The sequence below is a fragment of the Carassius auratus genome, chromosome 39 (assembly GCF_003368295.1).
Source record: "Carassius auratus strain Wakin chromosome 39, ASM336829v1, whole genome shotgun sequence".
NCBI classification, from domain to species: Eukaryota; Metazoa; Chordata; class Actinopteri; order Cypriniformes; family Cyprinidae; genus Carassius; species Carassius auratus.
The window spans coordinates 2,927,759-2,948,784 of NC_039281.1; the positions used below are offsets into that span (position 1 = coordinate 2,927,759).

The window sequence follows — 21,026 nt, forward strand, 5'->3', positions numbered from 1 at the left end:
AAATACAAACATGACGTTCATTTAGACAAAACTGACAATACATATTATTTAAACAAAAATTCACATAAAGAAAAAAACAATGGTGTAAAGCTTTTTAAAGCCTGCAGTTATAGAACTGGTAGTGGTTGACTTACATTAAGGTGGATTTGGTACCTCTCACATGTTAGGCCTCTCCCATTTTAGTGAAAACATGATCCATAGTACAGTAATATTTAGCCTCAAACATACTCTAAGCAAACTGCAGCATTGCGAAATGTGTCAGAACACATTTTTTTCTAATGCAATGTGTAAAATGCATTCTCCTTGCTCCTGTAAGTGGTCGGTAATATTTCAAGTCAACTACTGTCACAGCAGAACAACTGTTTTAGCAATGTTGCTAAGCAAGTTAAAGTTAGTTAAACTGTAAACTAGTTATCTGAAATATAACCTATAAGGTTTAATGGCACGGACATTTTAAGTTAACGATCTCTATCAGACTACTGAGGTTTATTACTGTCACAGTAATGGAAGAATACAAGATAAGTATGTACAACAGGACAGTGTGTGCACACATTTGTCAAGCATCTGTGTTTTTGTACTTGCATAGAGTATGTTTCTGGCCTCAATGTCATACACAGAGGTGGTTACTACTGCTTAAAATAAGAAAATGTAAGGTTTGCATGAACTGGGATTAAACTAAGGCTCTACAGAATTGTCTGACTGCCATGTCTATAAAACCGTAAATGTTCCTGCGAGTTAACAGTTAAAAACAAGGATAATAACGTATGTGTATTCATAGAATAGCATACCCCTCATTTCAGACACACCCTGTTGCCAACACAGCAAATGAAACAAATCCTAAAAGTGGCCCTGAGTGCCTTACCGTGGGGAATTAAATCCACTGTCCACAGTCACACTACTGGAGTCCATACTGTCCAATCGGGTAGAATGGACTGATTTTTGGCTGTTGTTGCTCTCACCTTCCTTGGGACTTAGAAAGGTAAGGTTCTTCTCAAACTTCCTCTGCAAATCACGCTCTTTTTCCCGTTCCAGTAGCCATTGCATTGTCCCTCCTTCTTCTAGAACTTTCTCCTCCATGCGGTTCTTATGACTAGTCTCCTCAGATTCATCATCTGACACATTGTAATAGTCGAAGGTGGTTTCTGCGCATGAAGCCTGCTCCTGAGCCAAGGATGGTGGCACAGTCAGTGGTAGAGGTTTATCAAAATGCTCCTGAGTTTCCAGGACCTCTGTCGACTTGGTGTGAGGGGACTTACCTATCGTACCTGGCCTTGAGAAGCTGCTCTCGACATAGTCTGGAGGTTTGAACAAAGTCTCTTGGCTGTAAACCTCGGGCATTTCGTCCAAGTCACCTGAGTCGGGATTGTGTTGGTGCAACAATCGTCCATTGGGGAGATGCTCGGGGGTTTGGCTCGTAGATGCTATAGAAATACTACTTTGTCCCTTTGCTGTCTCCTCTTTATATTCTATAGGGTGAGGTGGTGTAAGATGAGGGGTCAGTCGGTCCGAGGAGATCCCCTTCCAGACACTATCCTTAAAGTCATGGCTGGGTTTTGCTAGAGAAGGTGGGGCAGAGAGAGACACTTCATTTGCTGCAGTGCACTGGAAATAGTCGTCTACTGGGTTTTTGGGAGAGCATGACTTCAGGTCATTGTAAGCAGGAAGACTATCCCTGCTTTTACTTTTCTCCAGTGTCCGATAATGCACAGCATCCTCTGATGATCCTCTTCCAACATCAGGCACACAAACATCAGGGTGTAATCTAGCAGCAGAGAGCATGATACGGGAATAGTGGGTCGCCTGCGCAGATGCCCTCAAAGTACCATCATCAGTGTAGTACCTACTCCTGTCATCAGGACTGCACTCAAAGTCTTCTGGGCCACCTATGTATGGACCACCAAGTGGTCCCTTGGAGTTGTCCATGGACCGTGACCTTTCTTTGGCCTTGTCCGACCTCTCATTCCGTGACTTTCTCTCTTGTGTATGACTATGACTTCGGTGGACTTTGGAATGTGACTGTGCCCTAGAAGGCTCTGGGAATGGCATTTCTGTCCGCCGCTTTGCCAGTTCCCCAGAAACATCCCACTCTGGAGCGGTGGTAAAGTGAGACTCCACAATATTAGGGTTGCTGTGAACCAAATACTTCCCCCTATTCCGCTCCATAGACATCATGGTTTCTCGTGGAGAACGTACCAATGACGAGCTGTAGAATCTGTAATCACGATTATAGGATATTTCCAGATTGGATCCTTCAGACGGATCCCCCCTGGAAGCACGTGTTTTGCTATGGGAACGTGAGGCCTTGCCCTGCTGGGTCTTTCGATGGCTGCGGCTCCTCTTGCTGCGGGCACTCTGGTGAGCCGAGGAGTTTGCTTTGTTCCGCTGTGCCTTCTCCTCCTCCAAACGCTTCATTACGGCTGTGTGGCGAGCCAGGTTCTCCACCGTGAGATCTGGGTTGATCCGACGGATGATCTCCATCTCTACCTCTCTAGGAACAGTACTGGGTGTCTCCTCATCCCGCAGTGGCCACTCCTCAGGTGGGAACTGGGCTGAAAATGTGGCTAGATGTTTCGTCTTGTCCTTCTTGAAGCTCAACCTGAAAAGCTTAAGGCCAAACTTCTTAGACTGCTTCTCCCCACTGCTGCTGCTTCCATCTTTGTGTTTACTGTTTGTCTCAGTTTTAAATGGAAAACTAAGCGTACTCTTACTCTTTTCTGATGGCTGCTGAGGGGGCGGAGACACAGGAGAAGACTCTTTATGCTCCTTAGACCTTCTCTGTAAGGTTGAGGTATGCGTACTAGGGATGTCCTCCCGGTAGCTGTTGTAGGAGTCACTGTGGTTCTTGTGGTGAGGTCTTTCCCGGACACATCCAGAAGTGGAGGGTGTCATGGTACTCGAGTGAGGAGAGGTACACGGCTGCTGCTGCTGCTGCACGCGTTCTGGTATCCTCTCGTCAAGGTGGTACCACTTGCTGTTAGTCCTAATGAGGGAAGGTGTGATGAAGTATGTCTGCTGGGTAACAATGAAATAACCCTCTGGGGTTGGGTAAATCTTCCGCTCTCGGACCAGCATGTTGAGCGTGTGCCGCAGAATCTCCATACTTGGAGTGGGGACACCTACCGGATAGAAAAAGAGACAGAAGACAATCAGGCCCAATGCATCAAATGAAATCTTGACATCAACAACTCCCATATTATGCTGATACAACAATCTTAATATGATACACTTTTACATGATGACCAATGATAAAATGGGATTTAAAAATTTACGTTGTAACTTTTTAAAACAAGAACTTACAATTTTTCCATTTATAACAACATTTACTGTGCATTATTCATTGGTTGACTTTCATGTTAGAGCTGTAATCGGGCCTTAAAAGTTAGGACCTGAGCCCGAAAGGTTTCGGCCCCGAGCCCGACAAGTACATTTTGATTGACAGCTTTTTAAAAGCCCGAACCCGTTTACACCCTGACATTATTTAAATGTGCACATGCACACAACTCTTTTGCCTTTTGTCAATAATGAGTCATTTATACATGTTTTAACATAATTTATTCATAACTAACGTAGACTAGACCACTTGGAAGTTGGAATAAAGAAATAAAATAAGTCCTCTATGACATCGTAACATCTCAGCATTCTAGACATAGACTCATTAAGCATATAAATAAACCAACGCACCAATAAAATGAGTCATTTTTTACAAATTAAATTAAGATAAATTTGGCAATAAAGATAAAGATAAAAGCTCTGCCGGATTTGCTTCGCACGAGCAGATGATATTTTATAAAAGAATAATGCCAACATTAGCGTAAATACTCTGTCCACATTATGCATTTAAGACTCAATGAATATTTAGTTATCATTTGAAAAACCGTCAGGTCCCGTCGGGTTCGGGCAAAGATCTTCAGCTCTATTTCATGTCATCCATGACACATCAGAGTGTTTATATCTGCATATAAGCTAAGAGCCTAAAAGCATTTCATATTGCATTTCATAAAATTCCCACATTCGCATTCTGTCCTGTTTCATACTATATGTATGTGTATGTTTAATACAGCATATAAACATGGCACATTGGTGGCTGCCCTCTCTGCCTGGTTGACTGGTTTAACAGCTTTGCTCCTCTGCTGGCATTTCTCCCCGTTACATCATGTTTACATCAGGCTTTAGTTCTTAAAGCCAGCCTAGTGTGACGCAATACACCCCCCTCCCCCCAACTGCAGCTAAAATGCAGCAGGCAACACCCCATTCAAACATCCACATTTCCGTGGTCTACAATATATGTCTCTATCTGCGCTCTAAACCTCTGTAGCCCAAATAGAGATATTTGTGATGACAGCTTAGTGAGTGCATTTGTGACGTCACAGTTCTAAAGGGAAACACAAAGTCTGTGAGCATTTTTTTGTCCAATCCTGAACTCTTTTCAAACTGTACAGAAGCTTCAACATGTCAAAATATGGAGTTAATAAGTTGTTTGATTGCTGTATCGGTTCGACATTTGTAGTCCAGAGCACTGCTATATGTAGATGCTGAGGTGGAGAATGGTTGCCTTTAATTACATCATATTTGCTGCTTAGTTTCCCTGTCAATGAGGTGCAATCCTAATTCAAATTTACAAACACTCTCTCACTCACCAACACACACACATGCACACATACACACACACACACACACACACACACACACTGACATAAATGACTGTCTAATCCAATCGAAAACAACAGACTTTCACTTACTGCAGAAATTCACTTTGGTTCTAAAGATCTACAGCTGTTGAGTTAAGAAGTTCTTCAACAAGATATTTTTGACAGGTGTCTTACATTTAAATGATTGCTGAATGTGTTCGCAAGGCTGGACTCACCTATTCCTTCTTTTCTTTTAGCATTAGTAAATAGTTTCCAAGAATATGAAATAAGACAAGTGTAAGTATTAAATGGAATGAGAACATTACCCTGGCTGGTCTTGAACCTGGGCCTCCAATGAACACCACCGCTCTAACCAGCAGACATCTTTCTGCATTAACATTTTAACAGCAGACATTTTAAAAGGTGCATCAACACAGAAAAATATCCATTCTTCCTAACCCTGGGAACCAGTTCAGAGAGTTTTATAAAATAATAATTCATCACTAGCAGCATCCAATCAATGTGGCAGAGTCTACACTTACGAAAGGAAAATATATTTACCAATATATTTCTTAAAATATATTGTGATATATTATTTTCCCTTTTTATTTTCTAATATATTATATATTTGAATACATTTAATAATATATTGATGATACATATATTATATAATATATTGCAAAATATACAAATGATTGCCGCTTTCAATATATTGCAATATATTGGAAAAAATAAATATATATAAGAATATTTGCCTAATATATTACATGATATTTTCCAATATACTGCAATATATTTTTGTTTCATAAGGGTACCCTAGTCAAATCCTAGAATCTCCATTAACTAACCACTGACCATTTTTCATTTCTATAATGAAGTGCTCCTACAAAAATGGATAACTTTATCTTAACTAAACAACTTTAAAAAAAATTTCAGGTCACAGAAAGAACGTCAGAAGAATTCTCTGAGCCTCTGTTGCAGAAGATTCAATCTCAATGTTTTACTTTCAGATGTCAGAAAAAGGGTGTTTTTTCTCTCCAAACAAACACACTCTGTCCTCAACTGGAGGAACCAAGCAATAATAATGTGATGCTGTGTGCCTTACCAAAATATAGAATTATTTTTACAGGATCCATGCAACATCCTTGGCAGCATTTTCCAAAAAAACAAACAAAAAAACACCTGTGGGAGGTTGGGATTTTCTATAAAACAATACTTGCAGTAAGATGAACTGCTACACAAGTCACATGAAAATGTGCTCTGTGGAATAACATTACATTTCAATGATGCCTGTATCCTTTATTTTTACAGTCAATGTGCCCAATAGGAGTCTCTCTCCAAAAGACTTTTATCCAACAAACAGAAACAGACAATCCCCATATGACTTTTATTAAGACACTCTGGAATGCATAAATACATGTACATGTGTTTTTTGGCAGATAATTTATCTAAAATGACTTACAACAGTTCAGAGTAACCTTACAAACCTAATCAACCCAAACCAACTCAGGTACCGTATTCACAAAAACACAGATGCTGACCTGCCTTCTTAATGCTGGTATTATGATCCAAGTGGAGAGGTTACCATCCAGGGGCTGGATTCACGAAAATCTTCTTAAGAAATAATTTCTTAAGATAAATAACAAGTAGTTCGTAGATATGTTAAGTACAATTCTTTATTTTTATTTTACTTTATTATCTTTTTGCGCTTCCTTCAGATTACCCTAATAATCATATTAAGCATTTACACTATTTTCTTGATAGACTTGTATCAAACGTAGCACTGTCAGTTGTCTTTGGAGATTCTTAATACTCCTTTCTGTTATTTCAATCGCTTTAAGTAAACGTCGATTCCATGTCCATTATTGTGAAACAGACGAGACACAACAAAGTTCCCATCACAGCGTCCTCTATCCTCCTGTTGTTAAGGTTTTTCTTCTTTGTTAACGTTGTTGAACGTCGCACACAAATGACATCGCTGTCGACCGGCTTACATCACGTCCTAGTTCACGCAGTCGGTGCGAATCAAACCCTTTAAATGGTACTGGGAAACAGTTTGTGCAAAATCTTCCCAGTACTTTAGTACATTTAGTTCTGGAACTAAAGCGGTGCGAAAGACTCTATTGTTTACACTATCAGTCTTCGCTGTTATTTCAGGACATCCCTATTAATAGTGCTACTATGTTTTATATGTAGCTAGCATTGTTCTAATGTTTCACGAGTTCCCACTAACATATAATAAACTGAGTAAAGGGTTATGCGTATTTGGTGTGCTGTCCGGGGAGAGGGGTCCGAGCTCGGCATTTAGTGTTCTTCCCTGTGCTGGGTTAGGAATGGGCTGAAGTGAGGAGTCGGGGTCTTGGAGGGATGCTGAAAGACTAAAATAACAAAGGTAGTACTGCTTTGATTATTTATATGGGTTCTCTCTTGCGCTGATTGGATAGATGGATGTGATTACTGATGATGAATTGGCTGCGTTAATTATCTGCGCGTGCTCCTCCCGAAACTTGTTCATAAAACATCACTTAAATATATCAATTACTTTGAAATAACCCAATAAATTAATTTAATCATTCTTACTGTCTGGGGTTGTCCAAAATTTAAGCTATTTACTCTGATTTTTAAGAAGATTATTTACAAGAATTATGAATTCTAAAGTTTTTTCTCGAAAACAATCTTAAGAAAAAAAAAGATAAGAACACTCTTAAGATTAATTTTTGGGAATGCTAAATATTAACTTTTTTTCTTAAGTTAAAAAATAAGAAAGAAAAAAACGGTTAAGAAGAAATTTCTTAGCACCAGGTATGCAAACGCACAGATTTGTGTATTGGGGATAAGGTCTTGATTCTATAACAATCTCATAGCCTCACAACATAAGAGACACAGGGATCACTATGACTCAGCATCTGCTTCATCTCTTTAGCTCACTCTCACATGATATATCCAACATCACATTACAGAGACAAACCTGTTTGGCACAAAAAACATGACTGATAAGTAATGAAATAATTAGGGCTGTTCCAATAAAATTTGGTAATTTGGTTTATTTTGAATAAACCACAACATATCGCCATGATTTTTCTAGACATGTTAAATTAACCAATAATCTTGAATCTTACAATGATTTCTTCAGCCATCAAATTTACTGAATACTAACTTCATAATCTTTCCTTGTTTCTTGTATGTTTCATTTAAACATCAGCAGCAAAAATGCAAATAGTTTTATTCAATTCAGGTGAATAAATTCAAAATCGTTTTAATCTATTGTAGAGAAAATACCTAGTCAGAAACCAGGAACTTTAGATATATATTAACGAGCCATAGTGTGCATTTGCACAATTTATACTTGAATTAATGATACATTATTATATTCAAAAAACACCTTAAATCAGCATTTCAAAAAATAAAAAAAAAATAATACTTTATACTTGTGTTTGCCTCACACTTTAAGTCTATATTCATTCACTATGTATGTGTGTACTGATAATATTTTGTTACAACCACATCCTCTGAGAAAACACTAAAACACATCTTCCCTCATACTCCAACCACTAATTTCAGCAAAACACCATTATCTTATGCTTTGTTTCCACAAAATAGCATATAACAATGGATGTTAAACTTTAAACGCCATGCTTAATAAAGCTCTAAATAGAGACTTTACCCAGATGTTCCAGGATATGCCTATTATCGTGTGCAAATGGCTGTGTAGATGGTTACAATTGGTGTTACTAGAAAAAAGACGTATAGACGCAACACTGAAGTAACATAGACAAGCCTGGACAACTGAAACACAGGAACTTAAATACACAGGCCACCGAGGTAACACAGCTGAACGTAATAGCAAATCAAATCATTAACCATATTGATGAATGTGGACAGGGGGATGATGCAAATGCAAACTGAAATGAAACTGTGACATCATAATCACATGATCTGTTGTATCGCGACATTACTTTGAAGGCATTTAAGCGCATTTACAGCACTGATTTTCTGCATAATCATTGAAAGACATTACCTGGGAAGCATGTTGCTAGGTGCTCGATGAGAGTCTCCTGTGTGACAGTCTTACGGGCGGAGTTCATGGCAGAAATAGCCAGGCACAGGATTTCCCCCAGTGGGATGAACTGGGATTGGCTGATGGGAGACATGCTGATGGGAGACACATCACCTGCAAATAAAATGCAAATAATAAATGGCTTTTATTCAAATTCTCTACTATGTGCTTAAAAAGTAAATTAAAACACGCTAATAATTAGATCAACAGTTTTTAATGCTACAAGTGAGATTTGCTAAATATTTAATTTAACAATGTTTTAGAAATATTAGTGTTTTTAAAGATTAACTTTAATTAAGTGCCTGGTGATGGCAAATAACACTAGGTAAAAATGTAATCTAAATGTAATCAGAATGTAATGTAAATGTAATCTAATCTAAACAAAATGTAATCTAAATGTAAAAATATGCAAAAAATTAAGTATCCCATGCCTAATCAAATATCCTATGTCAACGGATATGTCAGTGAATAAAAAGGTCACTAGGGGGGCTTTCACACATGGTTTGATTGCTCCCCTCTCCCACCTTACTGTGTTTTTTTTTTTCTGAACCACAATACATTTGCATCATCAGAGTGGCAGCTGTTTACCCTGTTACTTGGTAACAACTATGCAGAAGACGGCAAAATGAATGGAAAAAAAAATTCAGTGCCGACATCTGCACTTATGACAACACTGCTCTGCTGCAGCTTGTCAGTCACACTTTTCAGCAAAGTGATTGCATAAACACAAAAATACACAATTTGACCAATTCATATGTCATTAATAGCGGGTCACTTATGTAATTTAGTATGATTGCATTCAGATCAGAAGCGAACCGTACCAGAGTTTGCATGAACCATATCCCAGACAACCCCTTTAAGGCAGACTCGAATATAGTTCGCTGGTGTGCACCCAAGTTCAGAAAACAGCCAAACTAACTGAACTCTGACTTCAAATGATGTCAAACCAAAAGTGCTAGTGTGAAGCCCCACTAATACCAATATAGTTGCAATATATAGTTCATCCTTAGATAATCGTTTCAGTAAGTTTTAAGTTCATATTATGTAGAATAAACATTTAATTCATTTCAACATTGGTCTATAAATCTCATTTGCTGTCTTTATTTTGTTATATTCATCAGCATTATATTAATCACAGATATCAGCATTGACATTTGAAAAACCCTTATCAGTTGACCCCTGCAATACAATCCCAAAACTGCACCCTGGAAAAAATAAATAAATGGCAGTCCGATAAAAACACTTTCCAACAACATTTTAATCATCAGTCTCTGTTTTTGAGAAGCGCTGCAGCAGAAGTTACAGATCCCACCTTTAGCCTGCTACAATTAAATCTCTACCCCTGACACAACTCTATCATCCTTAACTACAGACATAACACTTGCTCTTTAGACCGACCCAATTTCTGTACTACTCAAAGACCTCTACCAAAAATAGCACAGAACATCTGGTGCTAGACTCTCCAGTACAGGCCTTGGAAGAGACACCCAGAAGAGGCAACACACCCAGCCAGCAGGCATTGGCTCTGGGTAAGTAGCTCAGCATGGATGCCTGTCTCTTAGGATCTAAATCGGGCTTAACAGGCGTGCAAAGCGAGGACAGAAACATACTGATAATGCACCTTCCTGGCTGGTGTTGAACAAGGGTAAGCTGATTAAGACAAAACATACGTGAGGAGTGCACAAAGTGAACTAGTGTCCATGTGTAGGTGGAAAGCAATAATGAGACACACTCAGGGGTGTCAGACTGATAAAGATGAAACATTGACCTAAGATCTGTTGGATGCAGGTTATCAGGGATGGTAGATGCAGGAATCTGATCGTAGATAAACATGCTTCTTCTAGTGGAGACATGAACTATAGATATGCATAGGTGCCCTATTTACAGTCTGGCCTGGTGACATTACTTGAACAATGTCCAGGAGGTTGTCAAACCTGCTCAAAAAACCCAGATGTACAAGTAACACGAGATTAACAGGACACTAAACAATTATAGCGAGTTTCAGTTCAAAGGCAATCCCAGCACAAACATACATACAATTAAGTGCAAACCAAGAGTCTAAAGACGGACTAGTGAATAACCTGACAATTCACAGACTGCATACAGCGCACAAACATGCCAATAGCTGACTGAAACTTGCTTAATTTACCTGAAAACAAAGTCTTGCTACGAGCAAGGACTAATCAAATCGAACTGTCAAGGTTTGCTGAGTTAGTTGCATTACATCTTTGAAATGTTCTCAGTTTTGAGGAACGTAGCAGGAATTTAATGAGATTTCCATGAATAATACATTCTGCCTAATAATCTGAATTTCTGTCCATCTAAAAGCAGTAATATACTAGCCTAATTGTCTTCAAACATGCCCCTTACGTCTAGGACATTTTAAGTCAACACTGTTGTGAGATTAACTGAATTGGTAACAGGGTTAGTATAGTTAACTAAAATTATTTTCATTACTTAAAATACAATAAACTTTAACTTAAAATAAAACACTATGCAAACTAACATTAAAAATACCGTAAAAATGACAACACAACAAAATAACTAAAACCTTAACTGAAGAAAATAAAAAAAAGAGTAAAGTAAACTGAAATTCAAATAAAAAAGAAAATAACATAATAAAATAATAATATAAAAAAACTATAACAAAAAAGTATACCATAATTGTTTGAGAATAAGGTATCATGAACCTTAATCTAACAATAGTTCATGAACTATTGTTAATGGGTAGTTTGTGTTCAATCACACTACGTTATCTGTTAATTCCTGTTTACAGTTAAACTGTTAATATAAGAATATTTAAAGTTAAATTTATAGGTTACTGATTATTTCTAATAAAGTATTTCAGAACTTCTCAGTTAATTTATGTTAGCTATTGCATTAATGTTAAAAGTTTTTCACTCACAGATTTATTATTGTGCTATTAAATAAATAATTGAATGATGCATTTATATAGTGCTTTATTGTGTATTGCTGTACACCCAAAGTGCTTTTACAATCGGGTCTCTCCTCATCCACCAACAGTGAGCAGCATCCACCTGGATGATGTGACAGCAGCCACAGTACAACGGCACCAGTGCGCTCACCACACACCAGCTACAGGTGGAGAGGAGAGAGAGTCGTAGAGCCAATCAAGTGGATGGGGATTCTTAGGAGGCCATGATTGACAAGGGCCAGTGGCGACAATTTGGCCAGGACACTCGGCTTCCACGAGAAGTGCCATGGGATTTTTAATGACCACAGAGAGTCAGGACCTCAGTTTAATGTCTTGTCTGAAGGACGGTGCTTTTTGACAGTATAGTGGTCAGTCTGCTCTGCTTCACGCTGAATCACACATGCGCAGTAACATCAGCTCCTCGGTTCTCGAATAACGGTACTCGGTTCAGTGTACTGGTGATCCAAAAACCGATGCAACCTGTTCTTTATTCGAGAACGAGAAACGCTCCAGCAGTGGGCATGTACGTTCGTTATCTGGCTCTGCTGCACAAATTTTTCCCCGGCCTTTATTTGTCGTGTTGACCACATCCCCGGCCACTATAAGAGGCCGACGTTTATTTGACATTCCCGTTTTTTATTTGAGGAATTACGGTAAACATCATCGGAGTAGGACTCTCTGTCTCCCCTGAGAGATATTTTACGACCAGACCACCTCTCCTCACAGACACTGACATCACTGTTTTCCTTCTCCTTCCAGGAAAGAGCTCCAACCGTCCGAATGGGACTATGGTTCTGCGGCCCAGTCACTCGTGACCACAGACACTGTACAGTAAACACACTGCAGCCCAAACATCACTTCTCCAGCGGTCAGACCGATTTCTCACAGTTCATCACTACATCTCACAGAGAACTCCTCAACTAGCAAATCTTATCTGCACCGGTTTAGAAAAACATCTGAAAAAGTGCAGGGGACACATAAATCCTATCAGGATAGATCAGGAACAATTAGATGACATACTTTTTTCGATTTGCTGAAAGGTAATAGAGAAAACAATGCTTGCACATACACCATGTTTAAAATAAAAACAAAAGCTCTAGTGAGGCACTTGTACAAATAAAGCTCCCATCAAGAATCTAAGAAAAAGGCAAGAATGATCCAAATCTCCAAACGATCATTGCGTTTTTCCTCACCACACAAGTGTACTTTGGCATAAACGCTGTTTTCAGATGAAGCTTATTCCAGAAAAAAATGGCTTCATTACACAATAGCTGTAGTCAAAGAGGACAAGGGGGAGGAACTGCTCTCTGTTTCCTAAGTGAGCTTTGATCTCTCTGATGGTCCATGCATGTTGTGATGGTGGTGATAGGATTCAACAGCAGGATGCGACCAGCGCTATGCATTACAATGAGTCCTGAAACTGAAAAATCTGCATCAAACTGTCATGGTGTGTTCGGACTTAAAGACTAGCAACCAGAATTACTTTACTCTTATTTAAATAAGAGAAGTTTGAGGGGAGGAAACTACTGAAATAAATAAATAAATAGAACTACCAACAAATATCAGTTTTTGTACTTCGAATAGAATACTTGATTCTGATTGGTCAGCGGAAGCACTCTGCGGTCAGATATTTTTGCATAATGACTGCTGATGTGTGTAACTGACTGTTGCACAAGGCAAACAACAAATACATTTGCCACACATTTGCTTCTGAATTTGACTACACCAAAACTAATGATCATATTATCCCTCATATAGCACATTTAAAAAAAATATATCATGGTAATACATTTTTTCATCACAATAAAACAAGGGTAAGTTTGTCATTAGTTTGCATTTTAATTAGGCAAACAAAAATGTTCTGAAAGCTTTTTACATTAAAATGTGGTTTTACTTTTGTATAAAATGTACAGGGAAACACAACTCTTACAAAAAAAGCATTCTTTGACGTACAATACATCATGTATATATCAATATCAAAGTATCATCACTGCACAGTAAGGGAAGACTTAAAAGCTCAAAACAGATATTTTGCATTAAACTTTCAGACATTCTGGGTGAAAAAGCTGTTCAACCGAACCGTGAAAACTTTCACAGATAGCTAGGAAAACAGGAAGTGACCTCACACGCAACAAAGAGTTGCATTATCAGAAGCAAAACTGAAAACATGTGATGTTGCTGTCAGCTTTAACCCCCAATAGAGAGAGAGGAAGAGAATGGCAGACATTGTCAGAGCATCCTGCTCCATTTGTTCACCCCCCCACCCCCCGTCTAACAGTAGGCCCGGCATGGGGGGCTCGTCTGATGTGGGTGGGGTGGTGGGGTCTGACACAGGCACAAGTGCTGAGGGTTTAAAAACATAGTCTGTCTTTATCTGATCCCGCCTCCAACAGCTGCATCACAGCCCTGGTGAGATCAGCACGTCACAGACAGGCTTAATAAAACACAAGCGAGCCAAAAAATGAAGCATGACGTGACACAGAGAGAAAAAGAGGATGATTGAGAGACAACCATCCTTGAACATGAATGCGTTTTGCTCTGGAGGCGTTTTCGCTGATGGATAATGGAGGAGGAAGTACGCAGAAGACGCGCTCACGCCTGACGCTGCCGTAGTAAACATTCGCCCCACAGCTTGGGCTCTTTGTCCAAACACCTCCTGATCAACCCCACCCCCTCTTTTGTGATTCATTCTGACAACGCCACGGCACGCAGCATAATTACGGCGTGCAGATGAATGTGCAGCAGAAACCGCCTCGGCTGCAATGAAAGAGAGAAGATCAAGCTCTACCTTGGTTTATTCCATGTGGCTCCAGCTCATAAAATCCAAGCAGACTTTGGGATCCTTCCGAGAGCTTTCCACAGACAAATGAGCATTCACTCCAGGGTCTTACCCAGCATGCTCTGGTCCACACAAAGAGAAGGGAGGTGTGACCAATCACATTGGGGCTGAGCTTGCACAGTGTTTTTTTTTTTTTTTTTGGGAAGGGGGTCCTTACAACACTTGCTCACACCCAGTAATGCCCACTGACACAGTCTAGTGGGCGGGCCTTTCGGAAAAAGGTTGTTATGGTAACGCATCCCTGTTGTACCTAGTGTGTCCACAAACCATATTTTCTCTCTTTCCGATGCTCAGCTTCAGCTTCCACAAATTCTTTCCTACATTCTGCTAATTAATAATTAAAGGAAATAGGCTAAACACTGTCATTCCAATGTGAAATAAGCACAACTGGCTTGTGGGGAAGAAGATTCCAGTTTTTTTCATTAATTTAAAAGCATCACATCTCGCATTAAAATCGTCCTGAATCTAACGTCACTTCCATCTCAAGGCAAACGATGAGTGTGTATCATCATGGTGGTAGCTGTTAATGTGGCGAGGGGGTGTGAGAGGGACGGAGAGAGGGGGAAGGGGGTTATCGCTGGGTGGGGGAGGGGCCTCTCTCAAAGGACACATGGGCGATCACAAAAGGCTCAGGCTTTAATCAGAAACACAGAGGATCTGCTGTCTCATGCTGTCCGCCACTGAAATGAATTCAGGTTCCCAGGGTTGAATGACAGAAGACTCTACAGAAGGAACCATTAATCACTTTGTGATCAACCATGGTAAAGGAAAAAGGAAATTAAATAGTATTTTCACAAATAGACTAATTTGCAATTTTGATGGGAAAGAATACACATTTTTAAAAGCACTTAAGTGTTTCCTTTTAAGGCAAATAGCAATATAATGTTTTTACAGTTATGGTTTTGTTTAATGCATAATTCAAATAATCAAGTAAAATAAATAAATAAATGTAAAGTTTAGGGGTCAGAAGTTTTTTTTTTTTTAAGACATTAAAGGGGTCATCGGATGCCAATTTTCTTTTGCCAAAGTCTGTAACATGGGTTTGTTAAAATTTTAAATTGAGGTGTAAAAACACCTTTTTTATCCTGTGACAAATAGCTATTTTCACAGCAAGCCGTTTTGTAGCATTTTACTTTAAATGTTAATGAGCTCTCCTGACCCCACCCCTCTCTTCCGAGACGGTCTCAGGGAGACCGTTTACTTTAGCCATTGTCATTGTGAAACTTGCTAATTAGCATATTATTAGGAAAGGTGATTTGCAAAGATTCATTAAAAAACCTTATAATCACCTTTTCTGTTGGCGAAGCTGGATCATGAATGATTCGAGCAAAGATAGACACATTTAGGTAGATCGGAGATGCATTCTCTTCAGAAACAGATGTAATCCACGGCGTCTTAAGCGGCTCAGATGTCAGAAGTAAATGACAACCAGTGTTGGAGAGTAAGTAGTTACATGTAATGGCGTTACGTAATTTAATTACAAAATTATTGTAACTGTAATTAGTTACAGTTACTACGAAAAAATTTGTAATTAAATTACAGTTACTTATGAAATTTTTAACGATTACAAAGGTGATTACATTTGCATATCTATAAACATCCACATAAAGATTTTACTGATTTCTTTCCCAAATTGCACTGACTATTCTGAGACATACCGCCCTAATAATTTCCGGGATGTGGAAACACAGTCTGGATCGTAGAATCATAAATCATAAATCATAATCATAAGAACGGAATGGCTAACGCAAAGTAGTTTGAATTTTTTTTTCAGTGTTCCCTTTTTGAGGTCAATTATAGGTTTATAATATGATATAATATAAAACATACATTTTAAACAAATATTTTCAAAAACATGTTATTTCTGAGTTTTGATGTTTTCTAAACATTCCCATGCAGTAGAGTTTGCACACTACTACACCTGTGTAACTGTAAATGTCTCGAAGTTTTGTTACTGTTCTGTGCCTGTCATCTGTAATTTCCACCACTTCATCATGCCACTCTCCTTTAAAACATGATTATGTTTTATTCGACATGTTATAGAATTTGTGTTAGCTCTTGTGTTAAGTTTCTCCATCCGCAACCAGAGGTGTAGTGGTAAAAAAAGAGGTGGGTAAACTATAAATTCTGGGTGACCACATCGTGGTCACGGTAAAGTTTACTAAATGACAAAACAGAACATTTTTTTAAGAAGAATAGAGAGGGAGGCTTATATCCAGGGGTTCCAATGCAATGCACTTGTACGTAATGATTAGGGATTTGGGATTATTTTCATAGTCGATTAATCTGTTGAATATTTTTCTCAATTAATTGGTTAGTTGTTTGGTCTATAATATGTCAGAAAAATGTGGATCAGTCTTTCCCCAAAAGCCCAGGAATGATCCTCAAATGTCTCGTTTTGTCAACAACTCAAAGATATTCAGTTGACTGTCACAGAGGAGAGAAGACACTAGAACATATTCACATTTAACAAGCTGGAATCAAATATTTTTTTTACTTTTGTCTTTCATATATTTTATCAATGACACAGACTGCAATGACACAGACAGCTTCATTGCAGAAGGACATCATTTTGGTCACGTGGTTCACGTGAGATGATGGACAGCTTTACAATTGTAAATATATAGTTTATTAATGATATTGCACTGATGTCATAGCCGACGCGAATAAATAAGAGGAGAGTAATCGCTAGCTCTGTTAGCTGTTTTAACTCTTCAGATCGCATAAATCAGTGTAAATGAATAGAAATGTTATTTTGTATGACGAAATATTTTACAAACATGTCATAAAATTATTATTTCTCCAAATGTGCGCACCATTGGACTATAGCCCTGGCGGATCGTGGATATTGAATGTATACGAATTAAACCGGAGATGAGATGAATGGCTGTTGTATGAGTGATGATTTCTATTCAAAATAATGAACGTTATTATTATTACTATTATTATTATTATTATTATTATTAATTGCCTGATATCCATTTTTGAATCTTGATGCAATCTGTTGCGTGTCGTTCATTTTGAATGAATCTTTAATATGACTCAGGACTACCGAGTTGTCTCAGAGAGTGATTCAGTCATTCTGTGTGGACGTATTACACAGCATATGGGTTCTGAATCGACAGGTGAGGTCCGAGTCTTTTATTCTTCCTGTCAGTCCCATAGAGACGGGAAGAGAAAAGATTGTTTCGTTTTGCTGAATGAGACTCAAAGATCCGAGTCAGTAAAATGATCCGAACTTCCCACTACTGGCAACACCGCAAGCAATTGGTCAACACTGACAAGTTGCAGTGCAATATGAAAGACTTCATCTTTAACAACAAACAACCTAATGAAATAATGAACAATATGAAACTAAAACGACATAAGCTTAATTTAAAATGTCATAGGAACTGTAGGCTATTTAGAGGTGGATAAACTCAATTTAGAGGTGGGTAAACGCTATTTCTGAATTTTGGGAGGTGCGTAAACAGCGTTTACGTGCGTTTAGCCTCCACTACATCCCTGTCCGCAACCATTAAAGTATTTGATTTCTACAGTGACTGGTTTGGTGCACATCTCTTTAGGAAACCTGTAAACCATATTCATCGGTTCTATAGCGCCACAAACTCTATAGAGGTTTGCATGAGCATTGCAATTATTTTGCATTCAGTAGAATTCAATCAAACGGCTTGCAGCTTGTAACACTAAATGGTGGTAACAAAACTTCTAGGCATGCAAGAAAGAGAAGCACTTTCTGCTACAGATCTGAAAGAATTCCAATTTTTGGCTACCTGAGCCTTGCGTCTCGTCTCCAGGATGGATCAAAACATCCAAAAGCTGTCAGGCGGCATATTTCTGCAACTCCACTCAAATTTGTGTGGCAGCATGTTTATGCCCCATGGATCTGCCTGACTTCAATCACGGCACGACTTAAATGAATGAGATGTGAGTCTCTAAGAAAACAGAAGCTCAGACTGTTTGGCACGTCTTCCACACAAGAAAGAAAGAAAGAAAGAAAGAACGAGAGTAGTTTTCATGGCTATGCTCAAGGGAATACATCAAAGAGTGAGAATGAATGAATTCTAACTCAAAATATGACTGCCCTCTACATACCCTCTACAGATCACTTCAGTACTATTTCTGTGATGCAACTGAAACTGAAAACATTGAAATCTGACCTACGTTTTACATATAATACAGAAATCATGGTGACCAAATGATCCTATTGGCAAGGCTTTGATGTAAATGAATACAGCTCTATTGCCAATACCCCACAGTGCAGAAGGGGCTTCCGTTAGCTGCTTTGTCATTCAAATGAAACCCATTCACAGAATACTATGGCAACAAACAAACTCGACAAAACAAATACACTGGCTTGATAAGACCCTACTTGATGCATCCAGTGAAAACAGAAAAAGGAAAAAAAAAATGTATCATTTCATTTTATATATGAAATGATAAAATTAAATGAAACAATCAAGTTAAATATTTAAATACAATTAAAATAAATAAAAATAGTGCTTTCATTAACTTTCAGCATTGCATTTACACAAGAGGGATGTGTGAAACTATAATTTAAAATATTTAAAAATGATTTAATATTATAAATAAAACATATAGGGTGATATACAGGTTTTTTACAGGCTAAAACTCTCATGTGCTTGGTAGAGTGATATCGCTATACTGTTCTGTTCCATGACCCTGAGGATATGACACTTGACTCCAAACACTAAGAAAAGGTGTGTGTACGATTATGTTTAAATTGTCCTCCCACCATTAAAACTGATCGGCTCATAGGAAGAGACACTTTGATACGTTGCAAGGCCCTAGATAAATGAAAAAAACCAACAACATAGATGAATACAATTTCTTATTAAACCACACAGTTTCTTCAAAGTATGGATAATTGCAAACTTTACTTTAAATGTTTGGAATTCAGTTGCCGGAATGACCTGAAGATCTCTGCTTTCACCAAACAGCAGCAACATCTAACGGAACAGCAACAATGACTTGATTTTCATATTTCTTAAGTAAATGTGATGCTTGCTTGCTTGTTCACAAGTCTCTTGATTCTAAACCGATTCTGTAAAAAGGTTAACTCCTTAAAGTAAACACTGTGAATCATACTAAAGAGATGTCCCTGAACTGTAATGCGCAGCTCAGATAAAAGCAAGATCAGATTCAGCTCTGATGCCGGACAGAAATGAGGATTTAACTCTTGCCGCTCTACATGGAATTCCGGATTATAAAACGCAGTAATCTCTGTGGTAGTGCTCCGTATCTCTGATGACGATTTGGGTCTTTGGTGTGATATGTAAAATAACTAGAATGAACCAACACCGGTGAAGGTGTACATATGGTATCGCACATTTAGTTGCACATACGTATGTATTTAAACACTAGTATCTCACAGACAAGTTGCATGTGCTATATTACATACAGGACGTTAAGATGCATGCTCTGCAATTATAAATGCACAAAAGCATCTCACACACACAGCTGTTGCAGGTTTCCATACATCATTTAACAAATGTTCTCCAGTGTGTAAGAGGGATAAAAATATATGCTGAAATGCACAAGGTAAATCATGCACACCCAACAGCATCTCAAACATGCAAAATAAAACGGGTCAAACACCAGCAGGTAGACACGTCCTTTCCGCTTGACTTAAATATGCATTTGACAATCCTGAAAATAACCTGAAAGAAACAGTAAAAGAATAGTTCACACAAATATGGAATCATTTCCTTAAACTTCATTTAATTTCAAACCATATTCATATTGCAATCTTTTTTCCTTTTTTTTTAGAATATGCTGGGCAGGGGTTGTCAAGCTCCAAAATTACAAAAAAGTATCATAAAATTGGTTCATTTGCCATTTATTTAAAGTCTTTTAAGTTATCTGAAACCATGAAGTATGAAAATAACTCCCATAAACGAAATATATGCACTGAGAACAAATTTGTCTCCTCTGCCTGGGTGCTTATGAAAGATTTATTGAGATATTCAAAAACTGACATTAAAAAGCTAGTCTGAGTTGGGGTAAATGTGCGGTGTTTCCCCACAGGGGGCATTCTTGCATCAGGCAGCTGAGGGGCCACGGTGGGTTAACGGGTTCATTCTGTATCCCAGCATGCATTGTTGCATCCTTTATGCCGCAGTGTATGTGTGGGAGCCAACATGTCAGTAGAAGATGATGTGTGTATACGTGTATGCATACTTGTGCATATGTCAATTGCAGTCAAAATCAATATTGGAATCTTTTTGATGATGTAGAACATCCTTTTGGTTCTGGTATTGACACTGAAATCTTTTTGCAACTGCATCATAATAACAGCCAGGAAATCACAAAAATAGGCCGTTAACAGTGTTAACATCTGATAAAACCAGTATTGACAGAATTGGCAATAATGATTGCTCAGGCATCACTCATGGCCTGAGGCACCAATGGATGTCATGGCACATTAGTCATGGGTCACGATGGTCAACTAATCAAAGAAAAACTGACAAGTCAATTAGTGAGTTCAATTAGTTTATCTACATTTTTTTCCTCCATCCATATTTATTCCATTATATTATACAAACA

At 38.3% G+C, this 21,026-nt stretch overlaps 1 protein-coding gene across 3 annotated transcripts in view; it reads right to left on the reverse strand.

The window, feature by feature from the left end:
• LOC113057678 (storkhead-box protein 2-like) overlaps positions 1–21,026 on the reverse strand; it is a 58,348-nt gene that overhangs the window by 3,351 nt on the left and 33,971 nt on the right. For 2 of the 3 annotated variants that reach the window (XM_026225137.1, XM_026225138.1), the window contains exons 2-3: positions 8,647–8,799; positions 863–3,116 (exon numbers count right to left, since the gene is read on the reverse strand). In XM_026225137.1, the coding sequence (XP_026080922.1) occupies positions 863–3,116; positions 8,647–8,799 (2,407 nt within the window). Of the gene's footprint in view, positions 1–862; positions 3,117–8,646; positions 8,800–14,408; positions 14,763–21,026 lie in introns of those variants that run through there. The other variant, XM_026225139.1, reaches the window with a different exon arrangement.